Raw genomic sequence first — 25,712 nt, forward strand, 5'->3', positions numbered from 1 at the left:
TATTCTACATGAAGAGTGCATGAGAAATGGTGCATATGGTGGAAAACCAACAGTGTGTGGCCAGAGGCTCCACGTCTGCCTTGCATTCTGTTCCCTGAAGAATGGTAAGCAAAGCCCCTATCTGAGGGAAAGTAAATGCTGGCTGTGGGCACGACAGCTCAATCACTAGCAGGTAATTTCTGTCTTTCATACACATACCATGATGAAAATGACCTTTCACGAACAGCATGGAAGGCCTCCTGGAGAAAATGGGGTGTGTGGGAAGAAAAGCTGTTTGCCCAATGGCCACGTGCCTCTGATGAGTCAGGGTGAGTTTTCAGTGTGAATTGCCATGGCCAGCAGATGCACATTTCAAAGAAAACCCTCCATGTCCTACTTTAGAGACAGAAGACCATGGGAGAGTGTTTGCAACTCAGAGGATCATCTTTCTAGGTAATTTTGAGGGAAATTATTTGTGTAGTTTCCATCTGAACCGTTGACCTTCTGATGAACGTTACTGAACACACTTATTAAATACATGGAGGCAAACATTCCACACTGTGATGAAGGATGCTGCCTGTTCAAGTTCACCCACAAATGGTGGATTTAATTCTTTATGATTTAGTATCTGATAAGGCCTATTTACACCATAGTGAGTTCTGTGTTTTCCCTAAAAATTAAAGCACTCTGAAAAACCAGAGTGGGCACTAATTCACAGAGCTTTCTGGGAATGTCCCCTCCTACATGCTGTGTTTGCTGATTACAAATCACGGTCTAGAACCCCAAGCCTTCATAGCACCAAGAACTACCACATCCTGTACACTGTGTGCTTGTATCAACTTGGTTCAGCATTCATGCCAAGGAGAACTGTTTCCTGGGATGATCAAGCTTACTTTCCAGGTCACTAAGACACCCATGAAGTCTCTGTGGTTTGAATATTAGATGTTTTCTACATGGCACGTGTTAAGGGCTGAGTCTTCTCCATGTCATCTCAGTTAGTGACGCTGTCTTGTAGGAATTTTAGGAGGTAAGGATTAACTAGAAGAAACAGGTCACAGGTGGGGGGGGGGGTTACAGTATGTATGTGAGTACCTCTGTAATGTAATACTTGGTCCCTAGCCCCTTCCCTTTTCTACCTCCTGGCTGTATGAGGTGAACAACATTGCTTCATAATGCCCTTGCACTGTTGTCTGCCTCACCAGGCCCAGGAACAGAGCTAGCCAGCATGGGCTGCACCTGGGAACCACAGGCCGAATCTTTCCTCCTTTAAACCACTTCAGACGTATGTTCCAGCAGCAGTGAAATGTGAGGCATACACTGTTTCAGAACTACATCTGATCAACAGCAAACCACACCATTACCCGCCCACTTTGCCCCTGCCATTCTCACTTTATTGAGCCTGTTAGACAAAAGCACCAGAGGCTTAGGCATGTTGTCATTTGGGCCCTTCAGATCCGGGCAATCCTGCCCACCATGAAGCCACTCAAAAAAGGTCTCGCATGGGGTGTTCGATGCCCTGTGAGTTCTACCATAGGGCTGGCATCTTCAGCAGCCAGGCCAGCACCTTTCCACACAGCTGTGTGGAGAACTGCTCCAAGTCAGCTATGGGGTAACACCTCAGCTCTCTTCCAGGGCTATTTATGAACTCGTGCCTGGAGCCAGCAGAGCACATGGTCTCTGTCATCTAGAATAAAAGAGGGGAACCCCATGCTGTATCTCTACTTAAAAAAATGCCCCTCTACCCAGGCAGTCAGTTAGCAAATCTGTTCAATCATTAGCTCTGAGCAATTGGATTAAAAAGAGTAGCATGTAAATTTCCACAAAGGAATATTTAATGTTAATCTTGATCAACATGAGTGTTCTTTTTCCATATTTCAGCAAATAAATAATTGAGGTTTTTGCAGGCTGGCCAGGAGCTTCACAAACCCTTTTCCAGGGAATAGGTGAGCAGAGTTTCAGATCTGCTGAACAAAACTGGCCTTTAAGGTGGCTCAGCAGGCAAGAACGCCTGCAGCTACGCCTGATGCCCTGAGTTCTACCCCTGCGACCCACAGGGCCAAAGGAAAGAACAGGCTAGCACTAGCTGTCCTCTGCCCGCCACAGTTTTATCTGTTTGGCCCTTCCCCGAGTGATGTGTTACACTCTGAATTATAACACAACAGCAGGAATTGACAAATGATGTTCCCTCTTATGACTAGTCCCAGAAAGAAAACGACAAACAACTTCTCCAGAAGAGCATATTGTGCTGATTTATTATAGAATGCAGTTAAAAAAAATATCTTTGAGGTTAGCCTCTCCGGTTCAAAAGTGCTGGACTAGAAACACTCACGGCTATGAGATGGTCTCTCCTTTGCTGGCTCCCTCCCCCTGAGCGCTGGAAACAGGGTTGGGAGAACATTCAATCCATTTGTCATTGCAGACTAGTGGAAAAACGAATGCCAACGGATTTGCTCCCCAGAGGAAACCACCTTCTGATTCCCAAAGCATGCACTGTTAATTGGCATCAGGCTGTTTCAGAGTGACAGACTTTGTAATGGCATTGTAAGACCAAAATAGGATACCTATTTACCAGACACACATGATTCTAGACAAGGAGAAATTCCCAAACGTTTACCGAGTGTCACGGTCCATCCGGAATGAAAGGGGAAAGGCACTGTGTCCCTCTAACTAGCAACACACAGCTACCACGTACTTCACATGCTCCGAGCGCACCCCGTTGAACACACGACAGTAATTTCTACCACACACAAGTCACAGGTAGCCTGAAACTCCCGCTGCCCTCTATCTTCACCCAGGTACATAACAGGTATTAAGAGATGCTCTTGGCTTTATTTACAAGTTTATCTTCATGTTTCAATGGGGTGAAAAACTGTCTCAACCAACATTTCCCAACGAGGTTTTTGGCTGAAATTCACGCACAAACCACTACATGAAAGAAACAATGGAAACTGATGTCTGAACCCAAACACCTAAACTAAAACTTCTGCCCGCCAAGAGCAGGAGGTGAAACCTCTCTCCATCGTAGACACTAAATTCTACACAGGAACTCAGATCAACTTTTTTTTTTTTTTTTCAAGAAAGCACAAATGACATGATGCACTGGACAGGGGGACGAGTGGATGTCTCCAGGTGGAACCCCACCTGTGTGTGGTTGCAGAGAAAGAGCCGGGACCAGGAAATTGGTAAGAGAGTGTTCCGTTGCTTCTCCTACCTTCCCAAGATGGAAAACAACAGCACAATTTCGCACGTGAACAAAGGTTGGTCTTGGGACCCAGGAATCTACGTGCATCGACGTCAGAAGACGAGGGGAGAGATGAGGAGGACAGTTCCCACATGGTGTTGGGGTTGCCCCACAACCTTCTGCACTGGACACCTGGCGGCTCTGCGGGGTGCCGCAGCCTGCCAGTGGGGCTGGACCCCGAATGCTAAACTGTGTCTCTCAGCCACCAGTCAACCTGTCCTTGGCAAAAACAGAACCTAGAGAAGAGCGAGTACAAGACACTACCATTATCAGTTTTCTCAAGATGTCCCCAAATGTCCTTGTGCAATTACCACAAACTCAGCGAATGGCCCAAGACATTCCCAGGTGCCAAGGGCATGGACTGAGGTGCGGTATCAGAACAAGGAGATGAGGCCTTGCTTTTCTTCTGAGCAACATGAACTGGAATTCCTGCCACAGTGGTCACAGCTGTTAACCTCCAAAGCTATGACCAGCCACCTGCACAGTAAAAGATTCCTTCCCACGAGTGGGGTTCAGGACACGCCATCAAGATGTGTGCGCCGGTTCAGCTGAGGTGGATGGGTGTGTACTCTGGCCTCCTTGTCTGGATAATTTTTGGCTTGGGTCTCTTCATTCTCTCCATGTCCTCCTCCTCTTCATTGTCTTGGTCGCTCTCACACACGTGGACCACCACGCTGGGAGTGGTGTCTGTGGCTGCGTGCAGCTCATACTTCTCCCCTAGGGGAAGGGAATGGCTGCATGGTAACTGGCGACTAGGGCAGGTCCTTGAGGGTGCTGGGCGGGAGGGAGCGTGGGACCGAGGCCAGGCCTTGCCTGGCCACTTCCTGCCTGTCTTCTGCACCTGTGCCTCCCTCATGGATGGCTTACTCACAAAATGGCACACTTTCCACTACAGAATTGCTTTCAGTCAAGCACTGAGTGCAGGGAGGGAGAGCACAAGTGCGCATTGCTAGTTAACCCTTCCGGTGTCCACTGGAGGGCTGCCATCAGCATTCTGCAAGGGTGGCCTGGGGAGCGCCGATGGGCAAAGCTCCTCTGGAACAAGCGTCCTGTGCCTCCCTTACAAGGCTTCCAGCTGGGGCTCCAGAGCCCACCGGGAATGAGAAGCTGTGAGGAGGCCCTACGTGCACACATGTGTGTCTGTGTTGGATCTGTCCAGCCCCAGCAACCTTTCCTTAGTTTGGAGACAGGGTTTTGTATAGTACGGGCTGGCCTGAGATAGCTGAGGCTGACCCTAACCTTCTGCTCCTCCTGCCTCCACCTTCTGGATGCTGGATGTTCTGCACCGCCATGCCTGACTTATGGACATCGAGGGCCACACTCAGAGCTTCATGATGCTAAGCCAGCACTCCACCATCCGGGTGATGTCCTCAGCCACAGCATCTTTTACCGCCTATTAACTGGGACTGGGAGCACTCCCTCATTGCTCTTCTGGGCTAGCCCAAGCCTGCCCAGGCACAGTCATATTTACAACACTCTGGTGAAGCAAGGGCAGGGTGAGCTCTGTCATGAGATATTAGGCCAAGAGGGAAGGGTCTGAGACATTCCTTGAGGGGGCCTGTGCTGGAAGTGGTTGGATGGCAGCATGGCAGAGTGGCCACTGTGGACCGGAAGTGAGTAGGGCTGGTGGGCAAGATGTGTCACTTCTTTGTGCCCTCTGCCTTTTCTCTGAATGGGGCAACAATGGCATCAGTGGGGCCGATTCCAGGAGAGAACGGATTCAGAGCAGCCAGCAGCATGCTCACAACACAACACGCCTGACAAATGCCATCTAGATTTGTGTTTTTAAAAAGGAGGGTACTGGGGACATAGGCCAGACAAGAAGTGTTTGCCAGCAGATTTAAGGCCCCAGGTTTGAACCCCATTGCTGAAGTGGCTAAGTTTCCAAGCTGATATAGCAGCTTGGTTGACCTCCACCTTTCCAGCACACCCTTCGGATGTGGGAGGCCCAGCACTGATGAACAAGGAGGCAGCCTGGCCTCTATCCAACCAGTGGGGCTAAAGTGCTGCTCTGTCTGAGAAGCAAAGGAGCCTCTGCTCTCCCAGTATCGAGGGTCACTGGAAAAGTTGGAAATGGAGGGTTTTCCTGTAAGTATCTACCACTGGCCCAAGGGCAGAAGGCTCGGGATTTAAGGCTGCATTTGTGAAATGCAGGACCTCTGCAGTCCTGAGAAACTCCGCTGAGACAGAAAATGAGATACAAAAACAGACAAGGAACCAGAATTAACTTCACCACTAAACAGAGGAAGGCCAACCTGCTCGGGGCGGGTCACCTTCTGGAAGCCTCTCTGCAGCCCGAAGGCTGCTGTCAAGTGCAGAATTCAGTCACGGATCCCAGCGGGCACTCCTCTACTCTAGCTTCCATCATATCCAGCGCAGACTTCCTAAAGGGATGCTTCAGCCCCTTCATGCCTGTCTCAGAGACAGAAGGCTCACCTCACTTCCTGCCTCTGGGATAGTTTGGTCCTGTGCTGCAGAGGAAGACTGCCATGGAAGGATTGCCTTCCACGTGTAGCACACCCGCAGACTCCAAACCCTCAGCTTCCCTAGGAGCTTCCATGGTGAACCAGCTCCCTGCTCACACAGGCCATTTCCAGTTTTGACCTTGATGCCACAATTAGCAGTAGTAACTCGATTCTCACTTTGTACCCCAGGAGGGATTTCTGTTTAGGCTGCGTTCTCAGAAGTGTAATCTTTCAGCCTGAAACTGCTGATGGGCCACGGAAATGAAACCCTTCCCTAAAGGAACGTCAGATATCTGGTCAAGGAGAAAAAGGAGCTGATGGGCAGTGTTTATCCGGCTTGCTGTATGTGGGGACAGGAGTAGGGATCACATCTCTGCACCCCCCCACCCCGAACCTTCCTTCCAGCCTTCCCTCTGGCAAGGCCTATCCATAGGACAGGAGGACTAACATTTTACAGTTTCCAAAACCCACATACTGGGCTCTGAGCACTGACTGTTTACTGGGTGGTGGTTGATCTGGGGCCCAGAGTTCCAATGGTGAGATTCATTTAAGGCTCTGCCCTCACCATGACCTGTGGTTCTCCTCCCACCCATTAAGAAAGTCAGGTAAGAACAATGGTTGGAGATGAACTCCTTAGAAGGCTGTTTAAACTTTCTGAAACCCAGCTGCTCACCCTACCTACAGCAACATGATCTGGGCCTGGGAGTGAGCCACACGGGTGTGCCTGGTGGGTGAGCGGACAGATTCAGGGGACACTTGGGGGATGGTGGAGCACAAAACCGGCAGCCTGTGTAGTCCAGGGCCACCAGCACCAGCTGTCGCAATGTGGAAGAATGCAGTGTCCACAGGTGCACGGTGTCATGTGAGCTAAGGGGACCCCAGACAGATGACTGTCTTGTGTTGGGACAATCTCCCCACACCTCCCAGACCTCTGGCCCCCTGAGGGCACTGCTTACCTGGCCCCAGCTTGGAGATAGCATATAAAAGGTCATAATTTATGACTGGGGTAGCGTCTTCCACTTGTTTCCAACCAACGGGTGGAGAAGCAGGAGGAGAGATGAGAAACTGTTTGTCTGGATTGGGTGGAGCCAGGTGTGAACTTCCTATGTGTAAAGTCTGAGGAAAGAAATCAGTTCATCATTACATTCATGGAAGCTTCTGGAAGGCACACATACAAGGACAGACCAATGGCCCAGGTATGATCCCAAGAGGAAGCATGAAGTGGTCTGTGAGGAGCCAAGGGAGGACTGAGCTCTGGATTTCGTGCCTGTGCTGGGTGAACTTTTCTAGTGGCCACAACACTAAGTGAAAGCAACTGGAGGGAGCAGGGACTGAGCCTGGCTCACAGTTTGAAAGGGCATAGTCAGCATGGTGAAGAAGGCATGGCGTTCATGGTGGCTCTGAGCTGTATAAGCATGTGGTAACTTGCTACATGGTGCCAACCAGGAAGCAAGCAAAGGGGCCTCAACCAGAAGAGGGGCTGGGGTAGGCCCCAGCTCTAAAAGGATCCCTAACTCCCCAAAACAGCACCACTAAGGACCCAAGATTTCAAACGGAAGAGCCCACAAGCAGCTTTTCATGTTGAAACCCTAACAGTGCCAATATGGTGAGAGGCCCCACCAGGGCTGTGAGCCTCACCCCACACAGGTTATCCTTGCACTAAGCCAGCAGTAAGCGAACAGAGGAAACTTCAGAATAAATGAAGCCACCACCGAGGTGAAAGGGATCTCAGAATCAATTTCTGTCAGGCCCAAAGGCTAAGGAACATCTCTGGGAGTGGAGGTGGCGTGAGAAGGCTCAGAGCCTGACAAGGACTGAGTTTCCTTGGGAATAACATTCTGGAAGCTTCGTCCTCTTTCCCTGGCAATCTAATATCAGACGGAAGTTGGGGGCTGCCTTGAAGGTGTACTGGAGGTTGGCAGAATTGTCCCCCATCCCATGCTGATCTGTACGCTGATCTGTATACAGGTTTACAAAGGGAGCTGCTATCCGAAGCCTGGAGAACCTGCGCCAGCTGGAGACAGCTCTTGACATGTCATTAGCCTAATCCCTGAGAAACTTCAGAGACCCAGGACCCAAATCCTCGTGTACAGTGTACAGGAGCAGCCTGCAAGCTCCCTGGATGAACAAGAGCTCACTTCCCCTTATGAGTTAACCCAGGAAGGTCCAGGGTTACTGTCTCTGAGGCTGTTTTCACATGAACCTGATTCCTTTGTAGAACAGGTGAGAGAGACTGAGAATTCAAAGTGGGGACCCTGCTTTGCTTGAGGTGAGCTCTTGGTTTCCAGCGTAGAACAGAGCCAGCATATAAGGTCTTTGCTGCACAAGAGCTGTGAGGGAGGAACCTCTTCACAATGAACACACTTACCTGAGCAAAATATAACTTCATTTCCTTCCCCAGGAACTGAGTCTTGTGCAGCCGCAGCCTGGCATCGGCGGCAGATAAGGGGTTGCTGAAGTTTATTCGGACACGTTTGAAGCTCTTGAAATACTGGAAGGTGATGTCCTTGTCATACGTCCTGAAGAGGGATTCAAATTTGGCCTGAAAAATAATAAAAGGGCTTAAAATCCACCTATTTGCGGCCTTAGGTGAAGCAGTGAGTTTTCAGTCATTTCAGGGACCCCAGAGAAGGCTGCCCCTTCTGAGGTGACGCTGCTGCCTGTTCCTTGTCGGGGCTGGGAGGCGTTCTCAGGGTAAGCACTCTGTGCACCGCCACTTGACTCCTGCACATGATCTCATGAGAAGGGAAGAAGACAGTAGAGCAGAACAATTACCGATTCTTTTTAAAGTGGGATAAGCATTTTCCAAGGAGGTTCAGCCAGGCTACTCATGATCCTAGCTTGATATCCCGTGACTCCGCTGTCTAGCCAGAGTGGATACTGTGTTCTTCAAATATTTCTTTAGGGCTCAAGGCCCTGCAGCAGATTTGAAGGGGAGGAAAGAACCCTTTTTAAAACTGAAGAACAAGGAACAACGACCTTAAAAGGAAGTCTCACCACCTCTGAAAGGGAGCTCTTTGTGAACTCCCCCGTAGTTTTATCTCAGTCTGTTACTCTTTAACTCTCTGGAGGAATACTGGTTTAAAAGTCAGTGCGCCGCAAATGGGCCATCTGCACAGGGGCTGTGGTTCAGGCAGGTGCACGCCTCCCTCTGCTGTGGCAAGGACTGCTGAGAACTGGGAAATGCCGAGTTCTTAGCATAGAAAGCCCAGATTCAGGGATTACAGCTTGGCTCCCAGCTCCTGGAAAAACCTCATCAGCCTCCCGGGAAAGGCTGGGGAGCCCCACCCTCTCCTGCAGCAGTGCTGGATGGGAGGGTGAAGGGAGGGGAGGGGGGGAAGGGCTGCCCCTCATGAGGACTCCAGGGGGATCTGTGAACTTTTAGAAGCCAGGTGCTTTTCCAGTTCCTTTCTACAAGCCAAACACTCAGGACAGTTTGTGGGACTTCTGGAAGGTGGGGTGCTGAGATCCTGGACCCTGAGAGGTGCTCTCTGCAGAGGTGATCAACTGAGGCAGGAGAGGGTGCGCTGTTGACAGGCCTATCCTGGGAACACTGAGGGAAGCGCAGAGGGGAGCAGAAAATTCCAAGTCAGTCGTCTTTGGGAACAGAGGCCTCGTAGCTCCAGCTCTCTTCTTGATGAGCAGGTGGCTTGGGGAGCCCAGAAGTCTTTCCACCTTGCTCTGTGCATTCCTCGGCTTTTCTTCAGCTCAGGGCCCTTTCTGTGATTCGCCCACTAGGGGCTCTGCACAGAGGTGGGTGTGGAGGAGAGCAGAGCTGACATCTGACCTGGATGTCACCAGCTGGGCGAGTCCTCCCCTCCACCTCTTAGGCACTGGGCAAGTTTCTGGCATAAGGGTGTCTTGGTAAAGCTGGAATTACGCATGACCTCATCAATAGGCACTGTGACTAACTGTAGTTCTGAAGTTATGATTCAGAATTTGGGAGAGATGACTTTGATGAATATTTTTAGAATGCAAGTCAGGGCTCAGAACCAGAGTACCAGAGAATACACATTATTGCTAAATCCACACCACCATCATGAAGTAAGCTTATTTGTTAGAACAGTAGATGCCCAGCTGTTACAGCTGTTTCAAAGTATCTCTACTTAAGCGACAAGCAACTGAATGATTTCACTTATCAGACCAATATTCAGCACAGCAAGTCTGTAGTATGTCTGTGAATACAATGTGTTCTACAATTAATTTGAAACTATTGTCCCAGTCCTTCAAACATTATACACAAGTAGCTAACATGATTAAACTCTCTACATGTCCCTTGAACATATGGCTTGAATATAAAGCAAAGCACGCAAACACCACCCCACAATATGATTCTTATTAGAGATCAACTAGATGGCTTGGTAGTAACTGATGGGGAAAAAAAAAAAACCTCTTACGTCTTTTACCAAATGGAGAAGTACAGTGACGAAGATAACTAATTAATTACTTCGGTGAGCTCTGTATCTCGCCCCACACTGAGTTTTAATATTTGCTATGCCTGCATTTTTCTCCAGTCAGAGGGATCAGGGAGCTGGAGGCAGACCCTGTCATTACTGCAAACACGTACTCTAGTCACAGTATTTACTTCCCACCAGGGACACCGGGAGCACGAGCTGGAAGCAGCCCCCCTCCAGAGTTCACAGGAGCTCAGTGTGGCCACACGCAATGTTGGCACCTCCCGAGCACAAGGAACCTGGAAGCATTCAAAGATGGAGCTTACCCAGAACCTATCCCAGTTCACTCTTCAGGCAACTGCCTCTAAGTTTCAAGTCTCTAAGTACTTACCCCCACGAGAGAGCCACCCACCCCTGAGAACCTTGACTAATCGTCCCAATTAGTGCTTGGAAAATGCTCAGAAATCACGTCCGTGAGGAACCTTACCCTGGTTTCACTTTCGCTGAAGACATCACCGTTTGCCACACAGGCAATCAGGGAGCTAAAATTGTAGTTAAAGTCCCTAAAATGCATTCTGCTTTCTTATGGGGTAGGCGCAGTCAAGCTCCAAGCTGGAGGTTCCTTTGCCAGAGCGAGGTGGCGAGTCCTTTCTCCAGCCGGGTTTATAAAGCTCCTAGGAGGGCCAGCCCCCTGGGGGTGGAGAGGGCTCGGCTTCCAGAGCATCCTGTTTGGACAGCAAATTCCTGAGTCAAGTCCCGCAAGCTCGCAGGCAGACAGGGACAAAGTGTAAGTTTCTACTGGAAAGAGATGACGTCAACACCTTAGTCATTTTCCCTATGCTAATTACCTCTGCTCGTCGGGTGGAAAGGCCGCTGAGGTTTGCTGCGCGTTGAAGCTTTACCCGCCCCTCTTGCGGCATAGTTCCCACTGGTAGTAATTCCACTCAGCTGCCCAGACAACATGCTGCTGGGGCTGACTGGGGCGGGCCCTGCTTAAGATGGAAAATGTTACAAAGGAGAAGGGACCAAGGTCTGAGCTGTAAACAGCAATTAGCCCCAAGGGAGTCCTGAGGGTCAAGAGACCTGGAAACCCATGTCTTGCAGAGTTGCTAACTCTGTTATTTCCTTAAAAAAAAAAAAAAAAAAAAAAAAAAAAAAAGCTAAACAAAAACCTCAATCCATGTTTCTTGTTGGGCATCAGAGAAACATTTTGAAATGTCTTGGTCAGTGAGCTCTGTTTTTTAAGAAAAAAAGGGGGAAAGGGGATGTTTTGAAATGTAGTGTTTTTACTCCCTCACCATCGTACTTCATTGGATAAATGTAGAAGAGCAAACAGGGTCCACCTTTGAAAAACTTCCTTACTGTAGTTGGAGGGCCGGGGATAGGCAACATTTGCGTTTTTCTTAAAAAAAAAAAAAAACCCAAGCAAAGGATGTCCTAGAGGGCTGATGGTAGGGCACTTGACCTGAGTTGATCGCCAACGCCATAGAAACAAAAGTCCAGCAGAGAATCTGAGCTCTGAAACTGAGGGGAGTTCTGTTCCACAGCTAAATACTTCTCTTTTTTATCAGAAAAGGAGGAAGAAATGGAAGGAATGCAGGTTGCAAGCGATAGGCGTGTCCGGCCAGGCTCCGGTCCTTCGAGGGTGAGGCGGCTTGCTGCAGAGCACAGGGACGCCAGTTACTACCAGTCTTGGATAATCAGTCCTTCGCATTTGCCCCAAACTCATTATCACTTCAAAGTATTGCCACCTTCTCCAGGTGCAGTCAGCTTTTAAAAGCCCTCCACATCGGAAGCTTCACTCAAAGCATTATTAAAGTCAGCCAGGAATTAAAAATATATGCAACAGGAACAAACAGGACATTAATCCCGCCAAAAAAAAAAAAAAAAAAAAAAAGCCAAGCCTTCTCAGATGCTCGAGTGTTGCTTAATTTCAAAGTCTGGCGCCTAACTGCCAGCTGTGGGGTTATGTAAGAAACCAGTTATGGTGTTTGCTTTGCCAAATTACCTAGGGCTGCCAACCCCAACAGTACATTTATACCGAAAATGTTTGGAAGCCTGAGCAGTAGGTATGTGTCGAACACCAGGAGAAATGGTGGCTCTGGGAGGAGAGCGGGGGACAGTGGGGATTCACAGAGGGCGGAAAGGGAGGTGCTGAAAGGGTCTGGTGAGTGGGGTACAGGACAGCACTCTACCCATCTTTCTAAGAGCCCCAGATAAGGCTGCCCCTCTCGACTAGGCTCCTACTTCGTCCTTTTCTCTTTTCTTGGAGTCCATCTTGGCAAAGTTAAAGGGGAACAGAGGAGGACAAGGAGCCTGATTTCATAACGTGTGTGTGAGTGTGAGCATGCTTGGCCACATGTGTGCATGCACGTGTGCATGGGAACCAGAGAACAGCCTTGGGTACTGTTTCTCAGGAAGTATACTTTTTTTCTTTTTCTTCTTCTTTTTTTTTTGAGACAGGATCTCTTACCTGGAGCTTGCCAAGCAAGCTCAGAGATCTGCTTGTGTCTCTGTCTTCAGTGCTGTGCTGCTAACACCTGCCATAACCCCAGATATTTTTATAGGGTTCTAGGGTCAAAGTTAGGGACACAGCTTGAAAGTCTTTCCTGACTGAGCTGCCTCCTCAACTTCTCTCTCTTCTTGTAAATGACACACTGCAGCTCAGTTCTGTGGGCAGAGCTGGGTTAATTTCATTATGTGAATGAGGAGGGGAGAAAGAAAGGACATCAAAGTAGTAGAACATTGCTCAACTCTTTCTCATAGAGGTGACACCTCTTTCACTAGGCTGTCCCTGATGCCACACAAAACATGCCATTCTGTTTCTGTGACTGAATGGACTGGCTTCATCTAAATCAAATTTCATGTACTGAGTGTGAGACCTGCAAGGAACAGGGCTGCTTCCGGTGGCAGCGGCATTGTGCGGGGAGACTGGCACAGGGCGCCATCTTGCAATGAATTCACGGATCACGCAGTGTCCTAGAGCCCTGGCCTAGCAGGGGAGAGGCCACCTAGGATCTGTTAGCAGAGAAAGTGCCCTTGGCTGCAACTCCAGGGATGTCGGGCTGGCGGAGGCCTTTTGTGTCACCTGGGCAGCCTGGCTCCTTGGGAGCACTTAGATCCTCCATCTGTTAAAGGGGGCAGAAGGCAGGGCTCCAGGAACACCCACCTCTGTGCCCAGAGGCAGCACAAGAAAAGTAAAGTTGTAGAAGGAAGCCTGCATAGCTCAATGGATAAGGCTTTAGACCCTTTAGTCAGGGTTTGATTTCTTGCCTCCTTTTCTCTCTTACTGTCCCTTAAGTACCTTCCCTTTCTTCTTTTGAGAGTTGGGCACATCCTATTCTGTCAAGTCTCTGATTTGCCCATGTTTCTGCCACTCAATTAGACATCACTCTCAAACATGGGTGCTTCCTTCTACAAACTAACTTCATTGTTTGGGATTAAAGGCGTGTACCACCACACCTGGACCTAAGCTTTTCTTTACCAGAAACTTGCTCTATACCAGGCTGGCCTTGAACTCTTGATCTCTTGCCTCTGTCTCCTGAATTGAAGGTGTGTTTGTATTCCAGCCAGATCACACAGAGCTAGAAGGTCTTTGAATGTGACCTCTTGCCAGAGCAGCCATGTTCTGAATTAACATTCTTCTGAACTCCCTTTTCTGTATCCGCTCTTTGTCTCTTCCACATGAATTCAGATTTCTAAAGCTCTCATACAAATTGGATTACTTTTTAGGTCATGACATTTCCTGACCAAGAGAAAGCTGATCAATTCAAGTATTTTAAAGGTGCATTTTCTTACTTGCATGTTCCTTGAGGTTTGGAAGACAGTTGCATTCTTTTGAGACAGGGTCTCATGTATCCCAGGCTGGTTTTAAAGTTCTGATCCTCCTGCCTCCACTTTCCAAGTGTTACGATCAAAGGCATGTAGCTGGGCATGGTGGCACATCCCTCTAATCCCAGCACCCAGGGAGGCAGAGTCAGGCAGATCACTGTGAGTTCAAGTCCAGGACAGCCAGGTATACTCAGAAAAACAAAAACAAAAAAGGGGCTGGAGAGATGGCTCAGATGTTAAGAGACCTCTGCTCTCCCAGAGGACCCAGTTCAATGCCCAGCACCCACATGGCAGCTCACAGCGGTCTGTGACTCCAAGATCTGACACCCCACACAGACAGACCTGCAGGCAAAACAGCAACGCACAAAAAATAAAAACAATTAACTTATTTAAAAGATTACAGGCATGCTCCACTATGCTATGCCCAGTTTATGTGGGGCTAGCGGCTGAACCCAGAGCTTTCTACATGATAGGTAAGCACTGTACCAACCCCACAGCCCAACCCCACAGCTGCATTACCGATTCTCATTGCTAGTTAAAGGGGAGGAACTGGGGCAGCGGTGCTCAGAGCAAAGCTCACCAGGCAGAACTCAGGAAAAGCTGCACTCGGAACAGGAAACCAAATGTCCGAAGTCAAAGGAGCAACAGCCTTTAGTCACCCAAGGCTCTATGAGGTGTGTGTTCTTTCATGGAAGCCATTGTGGAAGAATGTGGTGTTGGGGGAAGGACAGGGGATGGGACACGACCTCAGAACTCCCACTGTGAGAACCAAGAAGAGTCAACATAGTTCCAAGGAAGGTGTCACAAAACCAGCTAAGCTGAGAGAGGACCTGAGCGTGCCTTGGATGTGCAAACCATGCAGGGCCAAGGATGTAGTACAAAGGGTTGGAATCGAAGCTAGGCTCTCACACAGGCTGCATCTCCTGCCACTGCACCCCCACCTCCAAGGCTGAGGACATTTCCATTTTACTCATTTGTTTCCTTTGTTTCAACCTCTTGGAAGTTATTTAGTATCCCTAGACTTTCCTTAGCCAGGCTGGTGGAAAGCCACCCCTTCTTTTACTCTATTGATTTCCAGTTAGAAGTCATTGTTAGTTGACTGTAAGGAGAAGACTCCTGGGCTCAAGCTGTAAAACTCCTATTCAGTCTTCAAAGCCCATCCCAATGGTCTCTCCTCCATTAATCCTCCTCACCTCTGGCTGCTCATGTCTTCCTGGCATCATGGTTGCGTTCTCATGTGACAATCTTCCATGCTGCACTGAGGTGGCAGGCAAAGGCACCTGTTACAGGCTCCATGCTTGCCAGTGAGTGCCAGGGGCATTCCCGGATGTACTGCTATGTCCTTGCTATGTAAGGGCTAAGAGGATGTACATGCAGCAGCCTGCAGCATCTGCTAGGGAGGCTTAATGCAGAGATGCACAGAGGCTCCGTGGTGTTTTCAGGGTTGTGGCAGCGGCCTCTACCGTAAGGCATCCGGTGTATAGGACTTACAAATAACATCCTTGGCTAGCAGGGTGCGTCTTCACTTATGATCAAAACTTTGTGATCAAAACCATTTGGAGACTGAAAGATCTTGGATGTGGAACTCAGGGGTGGGGGGATTCTGAGGTACACTGTCACTATCACAAGTGTTTTAAAAACATCAGACAGCATGGTGAGGGGTAGGTGGGCTCCGAGGGGGATCAGGTCTGTGAGGGTCTCATAGGAGCCTGCAGATAGACTCTCTCTGATTCTCCAGCAGAGGGAAGAGTGTGTGTGTTTGGGGTGGGGGTTGTCACCAGTAGCCTTTTGATGTGTCCTAAATGTCTGGCCTGCCAGCCTGCAAACTCACCAGGGAAGTGAAAAATCAGGGCACCTGGAAGTCTGTTAGGTAGAGACTCACAGACAGTGCTCTTGGTGGGATGCCTGCCACCTACCAATACTGGAGAGGGGGAAGAGGAAGGGGAGGAGGAGGGGGAGGGGAGGGGGAGGGCTGCCACAGAAGCTTGGGTGGGGGCTGCCGCAGGCGCAGGAGCTTTGGGTTCTCACAGAGACCACCCCTCATGTTCTTGATGGCACGCAAGTGGAAGAAGGAACTCCTGTCTGGTCTCTTTCCTCCCCCAGCTGCAGATTGTAATTTATGTATTAGTGTTGGCCTGTGTGTGCATAGGTGCACAAGTGAGCGGCCGGTGCCTACAGAAGCCAGAAGAGGGCGTTGTCTGATCTCCTGGGGCTGGAGTTAGAGATGGCTGAAAGCTGCCATGTCAGTGCTGGGATTCAAACCCAGTTTTCTGCAAGAGCAGCCATGCTTGTAACCACCCTGTCATCTCTCCAGCCAGTTGTTTTGGTATCTTTAAGAGGAATTTCTATTCGGGGTCCATTTTAGGAGCAATCAGGGAATACAGAGACCACAGATGGACCCAGGGGCTAACTGTTCTCAGTGTTCTTTTATTACTGGTGAAAAATCTGCTTGCTCACAGGGAAAGAGTGCTGTTTCACATTTGGGGCTAGTGTAGGAACTCTAAAGACTGCTTATGACAGCTAAAAGTGATGGGTGCAAGTGTGCTGTATGTCCATACTGCTAAATGGGAAAATGCTTAGCAAAGATTTTAGTGGCTGAAGCTCATGGTCAGTTAAAGCTTACAGCGGACATAAAAATTACAACCGAAGAGAATTCTAATGAGAAGGCACAAGAGGAAGAGGAGGAAGAGAAAAGAAGAAGAAAGGGAGGAAGTGAGAGGGTAAAGGAGGAGGAGGAGGGAAAAGAGGAATGAGAAGGGGGCAGGTAAGGAGGAGGGAAGATTTCCAGTCTCAGCCCTCAAGAATGGAGGAGAACTTAGTTTTTTAGCACCTTTCTTGCTGAGGTGGAGGTCAGAGGTTCCTGATCACAGATCTCCTTTGATGCTAAATCCCTCTTGTGCTCAGAATCCTATTCGCTCCTGTTTCTTTATTACTGCAGTCTTTCCTGGCACATAAAGATTACCTTCCTTCTATAACTTCTTGGAAAAGCACTGCTTGCAAAGTTTAAGAAACAGCCATGGGCAAATCAGAGAGCTTGCTAACAACCTGGAGACCATCACTGGGGATTAAGGGAGGCAGCACTGATCTAGAGATTACGCAGCCATAGCCATTAGTCATTCGTGTTTGGCTCTTTGCAGACTCACCTGCTTACTTTTAACATCTGCTCTGATGCAGTCCTCACCCCAAGGCAGCTGCTCAAACCTCACACAAAACCTGGCCTGTGGGGAGTCTGCCCATGCCCACCTGATCCTGCAAACTCACTAGCATGGCCGTCTTCCTGCATCCAGGTGCCAAAGGACTTTCTCTGTCCTCAGCTCAATCTTTGCTCCAAGTCTGCACCATCGCCCGGAAGTGTGAGCCTGCTTTCTGGTGCTGACCCTCCTGAAACCCTTGTCTTTCCCAGGCAGCAGTTCATCCCCCCTCACCACTCAGGACTGAGGAAACCTTCTGGAGGTTTCCCCTAGGCAGCCTGGCATGGGGCTAGGCGCTGGCAGACACAGAGCTGAGACCTGGTGAGGAATTGGTAGTTACTCAGAAGGGGAAAAACAGGGAACAGCTCTTGAAGGAGAGGGAGGAATCTGTGACTCCCCAGCTCCAGTGCCGGACACAACTCAGTTGGTTGAATAGTGAGCAGGGAGCCCTGCTTCTGACTCCCACCCTTCATGTATTAGTGTGATTGCACACCTGTAATCCCAGCACTTGGGAGGAAGACACCTGGGAGATAAGAAACTCAGGGCTATCTTTGGCTCCGTAGTAAGTCCCAGAACAGCCTGGGCTACATGAAAGTCTGTCTAAAAAAGAAACAAACAAAACAAAACCCAACCCAAACCAAAAAAAAAACAAAAAACAAAAAACAAAAAACCAAAAAACCCAAAACAAACACTTCGCCCCCCAGCCCCGAAAATCCAGTCCCTAATAGCCATGCTAGGAGGCACCCTGTCCATATCCAATTCAGTACAGACAGGACTCCAGAGGCAGCTGGGAAGTAGGTTTTCCTGCCAGGCCCTGGAAGAAATGTGCTGTGTGGCTGTTTCCAGCACCGTCCACAGCTGGTTTCTGGCTCTGAGGTGGAAGCAGCACAGACCCTCCACACTCATGGGGTTCTGCCCTGGCTGCGTCCTCTGCTGATTGGCTCACAGTGTGATAGGCTGCACGTAGAGGTATGCAAGCCTGTCAGCCTTTAGGAGGGGAGGCGATGATGGGAAAAGCACTGGGGACAGCAAACAGCGGCAGGTGACGAAGAAGACCCACTACCACCTGGGTGTTCTTCAGGAAGACCAGGGCTCCCATCACGTCACAGAGGGATGCTGATCTTCCCAGGCCAGAGCTGGGCCTCAGGCCTGTGTGCTAGAATGTAGGAGACCCATGGACTGTCCTCTTTCCCCCAATACAACAGCCTGGTTAGTCTTCCCCCACCGATGGTAGTCACCCTCACATGAAGAAAAGCAGCTGCCGATGTTTACAGATTGGGAGCTTTCATACAGAAATAGAATTCCTGGTGGGGCAGGGAGCGGGCATGGCCATCCGGCTAGGAGGCCTGTGTGGTTAGGGTCATCCTAAGTAGATGACCTTGGGGGACACAGATATTCTCCAATACTAGTGTCCCGGTGTCACGGCCACTGGATGTCTCAATAGAGCCCCTTCCCTGAGGATTGGCCCCAAAGGCACATAAAGTTTCAGCATGGGGCTTAGAAGTTCATCCACATGTGATCAGCCACCTGCTGGAGCCAGGCCCTGGGCGGAGCGCTGGGAACACAGGCAGGGCAGCTTGGCCATCCTGGCTCACACTGGCCCGTCTATAGAGTGTTGCACCCACAGCCTCTGACGGCAATTCTTTAGCTGTATTTATTTACTTATCTTTCACAGCCTGTCCGCAGGCCTGGCACACTCCTAGGTGACCTGCTGGGCACTGCTGAAATTACACTATAAGAGCCTGGGAATTACATGACAGACATGTTATGGGCATGGCCTTGACTACAGAAACCACTACTGGTTTCAACAGCAATCGCTAGTAAAATTGTTTTGTCATTTGAAGGTGAAATGCCCTGCCCCCTCTCCCTACCTCCAGCTCATGTGTTAAACAGTGGCACTGTTCTGGAAGGCTGGGGAGCCAGTAGGAGGTGAGGCCTATCTGGGGTAGCACTGTTCTGTGAGGTTGTGGAACCATGAGGAAGTGAGGCCTAGCTGGGGAGCAGAGGCTACTGGGCAGTTCTTTGAGGGTTAGAGCCCATCTCTCCTCCAGGTCTGTCCTCACTTCCTAGTCCATTAGGACACAAGCAAGGTCCTGCAGCACAGATTCCTGCAGACAGACAGCTGTCAGCCACCAATGGACTGTGTTCTCTAAACTGTGAACCCGAATACCACCCACCCGCTGTCCCCCCCTTCCTGCTGTTTCTGCCAGGCATTCCATTACAGCAGTGAGAAAAGGCATAAACAAAGACCATAACAGGGGGCCTGGTGGCTGAGAGTCAGAACCCTCACATTTACACAGTTAGCTTTCAGTGAGTGGAAGCTGGAAGTTCTGTATGGCTAGGTGTGGTGGTGGTGCTGTCTTTAATCCTTTAGTCCCAGCACCTGGGAGGCAGAGCTAGGGTCTTTATGGATTTAAAGCCAGCTTGCTCCACAAAGCAAGCTCCTGGCCAATCCAGGCTACACAGTGAGGCCTTGTCTCAGAAAAGCAGGGTTGGAGAAGGGCTGAAGGTAGTTCCAGGATGACTGTTTTTTAGAGATTCATTTTACATGGATGAGTGTTTTATCTGCATGTATGTCAACAGTCTGCTGCATGTATGCTCAATGTCCATGGAGGCGAGAGAAAGGCATCCGGTCCCCTGGAGCTGGAGTTACTGATGGTTCTAAAGTCATCATATGGGTGCTGGGAACTGAACTGGGGTCCTTGTAAGAGCAGCAAATGCTCTTAACTGCTGAGCCAAGGCTCCAGCCTCCCAAGATTTTTAAAGATTCTTAAAAAGAAATCATCTTGGGAAGATGGCATTTCAAAGTGTTCGTGTAAGGATGTGGGGTAAGTTTGATCAATTATCCTATGTTTAAAGTAAGTGTGAAGACCGTTCAATCTGGCTTTATCTTTTTTTTTTTTTTAACCTTTAGAGGGAGCCACCTGGGTTCTTTCATTCTGAGGAATGGTCATGGCGGCTCTACAAGTCCCTCATCTGCTCTGGGGGGAGGGGATCATTTGGTACCTGCAGTGATCAATGTTGTCAACAACTCAACCAGCCAGCCAGCCAGCCAGCCAACCAACCAACCAACTAACCAACCAGTATAGGGACCTAGGACCACATAGGTGGAGAGAGCTACGCTGTGGTTCTGGTCCCTGTGGACAGCATTTCTATCTCTGAGGAGTCCCATAGATGGGACACCTCTCAGGAGTAATGTACCTTGCTGCCCATGTTGCTCAGGAATGGGTACAATGGCTGCCATCAGCTCAAGTGACTTCTAAAGAAGGCAACAGCTGAGGCAGCCAGGGAATCAACCTCATGTCTGAAGGGTCTTGGGCCAATGTCCCTGGTCCCAACCTACCAAATAAGACATGGCTTCAAAGGTTGGAAAGTTTCACCATTAATTGTCTGAAAATTCCGACAAACAGAACATTGTTTAAAACACAAGAATGCCACTGGTACCCACAAACCGTTAGCTCATGTACCTAGATAAATAACTTGAAGGGAGGTGGATAAAGTGAGGGACTACCTGAGAATGAGAAAAACAACTGATTATTTGAATTGAAGCCAAGTGCAGATAGCTTTTGAAGGGCAGGGTGAACTGTTCTGAGAAAAACTGGAAAAAAAAAAAACTGAGGAAAAAACCCAGCTGTAAACTATCTATAACCAGCTGTAGACTATCTACAACCAGCTGAAAACTATCTTCATGCTATTCTTGCTGACCAATGTATATAGTGCAAGAGTGGTCTGATTTTCAGGTATAAAAACCCTGTGCTTTGCATGTTCGGGTTTGTCGCCTGTCTTTGGAGGGGTGACCTCATTGCGATTGGAATAAACCTCTTGCTTTTGCATCGAGTTGTGGTCTGTGAGTGTTCCTGAGAAGGGCGCGATCCTGAGCTCTTGAGCTGTGAGACTCCAGGTCTTACAAAAGGAAGTTTGAACTTTCAGGAGTGTCCATTAAAACCCTCACACTGACCCAACAACTTACTCCTAGAAACTTATTTAAGAAAACTCTCATGGCAGTGGAACCAAGATGAAAACATGCCCCTTTGGGCAAATGAATATCTAATTAATGATCAGGCAATAAAAATGAAAGGAAGTGTGTAGACCAGAGAAATAATGCCAGCTGTAGTTAGTTCCTCAGGTCCTAGCCATCTTGTTTTCATGAAACAAGCTGTCTCTCACTAAGAAGGTCTGCTCTGCCTGGCCCAGTGCTAGGATCACATGCATCGCCATATCCAGCTTTCTGATGTGGGCTCTGGGAGTTGAATTCAGGTCCTCTTGCTTGCAAGACAAACACTTTATTGACTGAGCCATTACCCCAGCCCATGCCTGCTGCCAATATTTTGTATTGCCAGCCATTAATCTTTTTAATCCATTTTAAACCAAAAATTTACCAGAACTATTTTACTTTAAAAAAACAAAACAAAAACCTGTTCTGCCAACCATCTTCAGTGAAATACCCAATTAGTGAGTTGCTGCTGTCTGAGGTATCTGCAGTAAATCAGGGGCACTCATGTGCTAGGGAGAAGTTCTGTCCTGTGATTGCCTGGGCCAAGGTTCGAGTTAGTGTGAGTGGGGCTCTGGGCTCACACTCCAGTGTAAGGAGTGAAAGGCGGGCAGTGAGGATCTAAGGCCCATTGGAAGGTTTGCTGTGTGGGAAGTGACTCAAGTCCCTGCTCATCTGTTTCTACTTCTCTGGGGTCAGGCCAGGCTTTCTCTCTCTCTCTCTCTCTCTCTGCATGCTCCTTCCTTGGAATCACCCTTCTAACAAGACTGGAATGTTGCCTAACTTTCCCCATTGCAGTACTAATGATAACAGCTGTTTAATGTGTAAGGCCTTCCAAGAGAATTTGTATTTAATCAGCAAATTCTGGAGATCAAAGTCTCAACTCCAAAGGAATGTATTGCTAATGGGAAAATTCCAGGCAAGAACTCGGTTACGGGGAAACCTCTCAGGAGCCACATCAGTCAGGCTTTTAGGTCTCAAAGAAAATCATGAATTTGTCCATTCAACTATCACTTTTTAAAGAGCTCTCATGTGTTTGCGTTTTTGTTGTAATAAATGCCATGACCAAATGCATCTTGAGAAGAAAAAGGTTTATTTCAGGTCACAATCACCAAGAGAAGCTAAGGTAGGAACTTAAGCAGAAACGAAAGCAGCCAGGTGGGGCTTCCAGCGCAGGGAGGGCATCACCAACCCACCCAACAAATCTTTGACCCAAAATCTGTCCTGCCTACAGGAAGTGTAGGGATTAAGATGGAGCAGAGATTGAGGGAATGGCCAACCAGTGAGTGGCCCAGCTTGAGACCCACCCCATGGGAGAGAGCCAACCCTATTAATGATACTCTGCTGTGCTTGCAGACAGGTGCCTAGCATAAAGGTCTCTGAGAGCCTTCATCCAGCAGCTGAAGGAAACAGAGGCAGAAACCCACAGTCAAACAATAGGCAGAGTTCAGGGCGTTTTGTGAAAGAGTGGGAGGAAGGATTGGAGGAGCCAGAGAGGTCAAGAACACCACCACAGGAAGACCTACAGAGTAAACTAAGCAGGGCCCAGGGGGCCTCACAGAGACTGAACCACTAACCAAAGAACATGCATGGGCCAGACCTAGATCCCTACACATATGTAGCAGATGTGCAGCTTGGTCACCATGTGGGCCCCCTAACAATGGGAGTAGGGGCTCTCTGACTCCGTTGCCTGCCTTTGGATCCCTTTCCCCTAGCTGGGCTGCCTTGTCTGGCCTCGTGACAGAGGATGCGCTTAGTCCTGCTGCAACCTGAGGTGCCAGGGTGGGCTGGTACCCATGGGGGGGCTTCCTCTTCTCAGAGAAGAACAGGGAGGAATGGGGGAGGGAGTGTAAGGGTGAGACTGGGAGGAGAGGAGAGAGGAGGCTGGGATCAGGCTGTAAAGAGATTAAATACCTAAACAAAGAGAGAAAAACGTGAGAGGAAACATGGAGGAAGATCACTTAGTGGCTTGCTTGCTGGCTCCTGCTCAGCTCGACTGCTTATGGAGCCCAGGCCCTCCTTCCCAGGGACAGCACTGCCCACAGTGGGCTGAACCCTCCCACTTTGATTATTAACCTAGTCAAGGTTTTACAGACATAACCACAGACCAATCTGTTTGACACAGAGAGAACAGAATCTAAAGAACACACCACGCCTGAATTACACATCTTGAAGGGACCCCCAGATTCTTGGCATTCACATTATGGCTGGTTTCCTCCACTAACAGCAGACCAAGCCACACACCCCAGAACCCTAAAACTCCTCCATAAGCATTTGCTGAAGGGCACATAGCACCAACTACAGGCTCTCTCTGGAGAGGGGCAGGGAAGGGGAGGAGGGCATAGTTACTCCTTCCGTTGTCTCCCAGCTAAGTCAGTCAAAACAAAACAACAACAACAAAACTCTCCCCCACTACCAAGGGTAGAGTCCAGTACCCAATAGTCCCCCAGGAGCTCCAAGGGCCTAAGGCACAACCCTTGTGCATACAGAGGCTCGTCGCTGCTGCTCTGAAGAGAGGGCTGGGGAAACAGCTCGGCTGGTAATGTTTCTGCTTTGCAGTCATGAGAGCTGGAGATCAATACCAAGAACCCATGCCCCAAAAGAGAAGCCGGGCACCGCAGTGCACAAGGGTCATCTCAGCACTTGGGGGGTGGAGAGAGGTAGCCTGGGGCTCACTGGCCAGCCAGCCTAGCCCACTGGGCAAGTTCCAGGCAAACAAAAATCCCGCCTAATAAAAGTGGACAGTGCCTGCGAACAGCATCCAAGGCTCGCTTCTGTCACAGCCATGCACACGGGCACGCACACACAAGAGAACGTAGAGAGCCACAGGTGTCAGGGCTCAGGCGACAGCGCTGGAAGCTGTGGCTACAAAGGCTGTGTGCAGCAGCGACGAGCCCACCTCAGTAATCAACCAGTTCAATGACAGGGTGCCCTGTGGGTAAAAGACTTGAGACCAGGGTTAGATTTCAAATGGGTTGGAAAAATGTACCCTTGCTTTTCTCATTCCTATCTGAAAAGTTGATATTTCAGGCAGAATCAAAACCACAGGCTGCTTTTCTGAAAGGGCTTTTCCATCCATTCACTTGGAACACTCTTGAGTTACGCAGTCTTGGTCGGCTGTGGCTGAGCGGGGATAACTTACTTATGTCCTGCATATGTTCAGACATCCTATCTCTGTATACTTTAGTCAAAGAAAAAAATCCACACATACAGATACATTTGACAATACTGTGGTAAGAACATCAACATAGATGAATGAATATGGGCCTGGAAAGATGGCTCAGTGGATAAGATAAATGAACAAATTAGATACAATCTTTCATCAGGCCATAGGCCAGCATCTGGGCCTAAAGAACAGTGTATGAAAGATGCAAAGTGGGCAGGATGCTGGGTGTGGTGGGTGGTGGGCACAGAGCTGCAGGGAGCTGTGATAAAAAATGTTTCGAAGGACAGCTGCAACACCATCCCCTCCACATGAGATTTGCCATTTCCCCATCAAGAGGCAGAGTGTGTCTCCTGCCCTGGAGTGGGAAGGCTCGTGGGAGTGCGTCGGTGGACATCCTGTGGAAAGCTAAACGCTGTGAGCCTCCACCTTACAGCCTCAGGACACTTCTCAGAACACATGCGATGTGCGGCTCTATCTAGCATCTGGGCCAGTCGAAGCCGAGCAGACTCCAAAGACAGATGCCGCTGCAGAAACGGAAACTCAGGGGCAACACTCATCGCTTTCTCGTTTAGCTGTGAAGTTTCATCATCCTGCAGCAACAGTAATGGGAACACTGCCCAGATGTGTTCAAGATGCAAGAGCTGCAGCTAATCAGACTGGAAAACAAGCATCAAGGGTCAGTCATTGGCTGCTTTCCACCTGAGCAAATAAAAGCGCAGGCTTTGCTGCAGTGTGTGCGAACTGCTCCCCGAGGACCCTGGTGAAACCTTTAGGAGGCTGGGTTCTTTGCGAGATTCTAAGATCAGGTCATTGTAGGACTCTGACCCTTCCTCTCTGTTTCTGAATTTTCATTGTATCTATTCAATGTATACAGCACTGTGTTAAATAGGAAGGCTTTCCCACAAGTGTATCGTATGCTCCCTTTATTGTCTCTCCCCATCCCTGTTCCCTAGATAGATAGTTTGGCATCTACTTTGGCAATTTCACACTTCTCCAACATCAGCTGCCAGGAAGTGTCACAGCCACCATCTGAGGCCTGTGCGAAATGCAGCTATCTACTGCAGTGGGCAGGAGCCTCTTGTAGCCCCTGAGATTTTGTACCTGGTGTCATGGCCTGCACTTCCTGGAGCTGTAACTAGGATGGCTTGCTTCTGTTCTGTGATTAGATGAAGTCACTCCAGGAGCCTATATGAACCCCTCAAAGGCACCTGGCTCTTCCTGAAATGAGGCACTCTAGCCAAGCATGGTGGCATGGGCCTACTCCCAACCACTTAGCAGACTGCGATGGGGGAATTCCAAGTTTGAGGCTAGCTTAGGCTACACAGTGAACGAAAGGCCAGCCTTTCAACTAAGTGAACATGTGTATGAAAAGAAAACACATGGGACATGAAACATTCTCCGATGTGGACTGAGAAGATGGAGGGGCCAGCTGGCAAGTGCCATCAGGAGCACGC

General features: G+C 49.2%; 1 protein-coding gene across 2 annotated transcripts in view; it reads right to left on the reverse strand.

Annotated features, from left to right (window-relative positions):
- Positions 1-2,202: 2,202 nt before the first annotated feature.
- Rcan1 (regulator of calcineurin 1) overlaps positions 2,203-25,712 on the reverse strand; it is a 79,453-nt gene continuing 55,943 nt past the window's right edge. The window contains exons 1-4 of one of the 2 annotated variants that reach the window (XM_021628787.2): positions 10,567-10,849; positions 8,054-8,227; positions 6,642-6,801; positions 2,203-3,937 (exon numbers count right to left, since the gene is read on the reverse strand). In XM_021628787.2, coding sequence (XP_021484462.1) covers positions 3,765-3,937; positions 6,642-6,801; positions 8,054-8,227; positions 10,567-10,653 — 594 coding nt within the window. In that variant the 5' untranslated portion in view covers positions 10,654-10,849 and the 3' untranslated portion in view covers positions 2,203-3,764. Of the gene's footprint in view, positions 3,938-6,641; positions 6,802-8,053; positions 8,228-10,566; positions 10,850-25,712 lie in introns of those variants that run through there. The other variant, XM_021628781.2, reaches the window with a different exon arrangement.

This window comes from Meriones unguiculatus, chromosome 17 (genome assembly GCF_030254825.1).
Source record: "Meriones unguiculatus strain TT.TT164.6M chromosome 17, Bangor_MerUng_6.1, whole genome shotgun sequence".
Classification (NCBI taxonomy): domain Eukaryota; kingdom Metazoa; phylum Chordata; class Mammalia; order Rodentia; family Muridae; genus Meriones; species Meriones unguiculatus.